Source organism: Aquarana catesbeiana, linkage group LG03 (genome assembly GCF_042186555.1).
Source record: "Aquarana catesbeiana isolate 2022-GZ linkage group LG03, ASM4218655v1, whole genome shotgun sequence".
Classification (NCBI taxonomy): Eukaryota; Metazoa; Chordata; class Amphibia; order Anura; family Ranidae; genus Aquarana; species Aquarana catesbeiana.
The window spans coordinates 658527016-658529387 of NC_133326.1; the positions used below are offsets into that span (position 1 = coordinate 658527016).

The 2372-nt window shown below is 36.6% G+C and overlaps 1 protein-coding gene across 1 annotated transcript; it reads right to left on the bottom strand.

Moving 5' to 3' along the window:
- Positions 1–850: 850 nt before the first annotated feature.
- LOC141134064 (uncharacterized) lies at positions 851–1936 on the bottom strand. The gene has a single exon (XM_073623650.1). It carries the CDS (start codon positions 1934–1936, stop codon positions 851–853), a length of 1086 nt encoding a protein of 361 aa, XP_073479751.1.
- Positions 1937–2372: the final 436 nt, after the last annotated feature.

A 2372-nucleotide genomic window follows, 5' to 3' on the forward strand; every position in this document is an offset into this window, starting at 1 on the left:
GAAATGGTAAGCCTTAGAAACACTGGAGAGCGTTTTTTTGCAAAAAACATTTTTTCTTTTACAAAAAACAACATTTTCTTACTTAACTTTTTTATCACACATGATGTTTTTTAGGTGACAGGTTCTCTTTAATTAGACTTTTAGACCCTGCATGTCTCCTTTGGACTCCATTGAATGTTTTGCAATGCAAATTGCATTGCAAAATATTACTTGCCGACTAGCCTAGCCAGGGAACACCTAGATGCTGAATAATCTTTATCTAATTAGAAAACAAAAGCTAATACATATTTTGAAAAGAGTCATAAAATGTACATTCTGTAAAGCAGTTCTCTCTTTTGTGGTCCATGTAGTATTTAAAGCTGATCCCTGGATTTTAGTGATGTTTAAATAGTTTGTTTGGACCAACAGGGTGTAACAAACTATTTACATCACTAAGACATGCAGCTGCTCTTAGCGCTGTATAAGCTGTATGTGGCCTCAGCTACAAGTGCTGTGTTCTGGCAATGAGGTGGAATCTTCCTGTCCCACACCCTGAACAAAAGCTGCTCAGCCATTCACAGGAAGCTTTGCATTTTCTGAAGGAGTACAAAGCTTTCTCTGATTGACTGAGGTGGAGAGGTGGGCGGATGTTATTAAATCCTCTGCCTCAGCCAGTCAGAGGAAGCTTTGCATTCATTCAGAAAATACAAAGCTGTCTGAGAGTGGTAAAGCAGTGCCAATGCATATCTTAGTGAAATGAATAATTTGTTTGGACCAGCTTGCTCCAAATTAAATATTGTAATTCAATAAAAGCTGGAGATCAGCTTTAAGCAGATATGTACAACAAATGAAAAATTTATAACATTCATATTTAACTAATTGAATCAGCTTCTTTTCCTTTGTGAATCCTCTGGTGTCGAGTAAGAGCTGACTTTTTAATAAAACACTTGTCACACTCCAAACATTTAAATGGTTTTTCTCCTGTGTGAACTTTTTGGTGTTCATTAAGAGTAGATTTTTGCCTAAAGCACTTGCCACATTCTGGGCACATAAATGACTTCTCTCCTGTGTGAACTTTTTGGTGTTCATTAAGATTCGATTTTTGCCCAAAGCACTTGTCACATTCTGGGCATCTAAATGACTTCTCTCCTGTGTGAACTTTTTGGTGTTGAGTTAAACACCATTTTTTCACAAAGCATTTGTCACATTCTGAACATCTATACGGTTTCTCTCCTTTGTGAACTCTTTGGTGCAGAGTAAGAGAATTTTTTTGCACAAAGCATTTGTCACATTCTGAACATCTAAATGGCTTCTCTCCAGTGTGAATCCTTTGGTGTTGCATAAGATGAGTAATTTGTCTAAAGCATTGGTCACATTCTGAGCACATAAATGGCTTTTCTCCAGTGTGAATCATTTGGTGTTGCTTAAGTTTAGATTTTTCAGAGAAACATTTGTCACATTCTGAACATCTGAATGGCTTCTCTCCTGTGTGACTCCTTTGATGAGAAATAAGTTGTGACTTCTTATAGCAACACATGTCACATTCTGGGCACTTAAATGTATTTTCTCCTTGGTGAATCTTCTTTCGGTGGTAATAAAGAGATGTCGATTGTGAGAAGCTCTCAGTACATTCTGAACATCTATATGGTTTCTCTCCTGTGTGAATTCTCTGGTGTATAGTAAGACCTCCCTTTGATGAGAAACACTTATCACATTCTGAGCACCCAAATGGCTTCTCTCCTGTATGACTCCTCATGTGTATAATAAAATTTGTCTTTCTTGAGAAGTTCTTATCACATTTCAAACATTTAATCATGTTTTCCCTTTCTGGATCTTCTTCTGGTGGTATAGAAATGTCTTCTCTGAAAAGCACTTGTTCAATTCTGAGTATTGAAAAAGTCTTCTTGCCTGTGTTAATTCTCTGATTATTACTGAGCTTTGCTGACGGATCTCTCATGGATCATATTGTGCTGATTAAGCTCTAAAGGAATATGAAAATAAATTGTTATGGAACAAATATTGAATACAGATGAATATCAATATATATATATATATATATATATATATATATATATATATATATATATATATATATAGTCAAAAGTATTGGTACACCTGCCTTTACACACACATGAACTTTAATGTCATCCCAGTCTTCGTCCATAGGGTTCAATATTGAGTTCGGCCTCCCTTTGCAGTTATAACAGCTTCAAATTTTCTGTGAAGGCTGTCCACATGGTTTAGGAGTGTGTCTATGGGAATGTTTGACCATTCTTCCAGAAGTGCATTTGTGAAGTCAGGGACTAATGTTGGATGAGAAGGCCTGGCTCACAGTCTCTGCTCTAATTCATCCCAAAGTCATCTATTGGGTTAAGGTCAGGACTCTGTGCAGG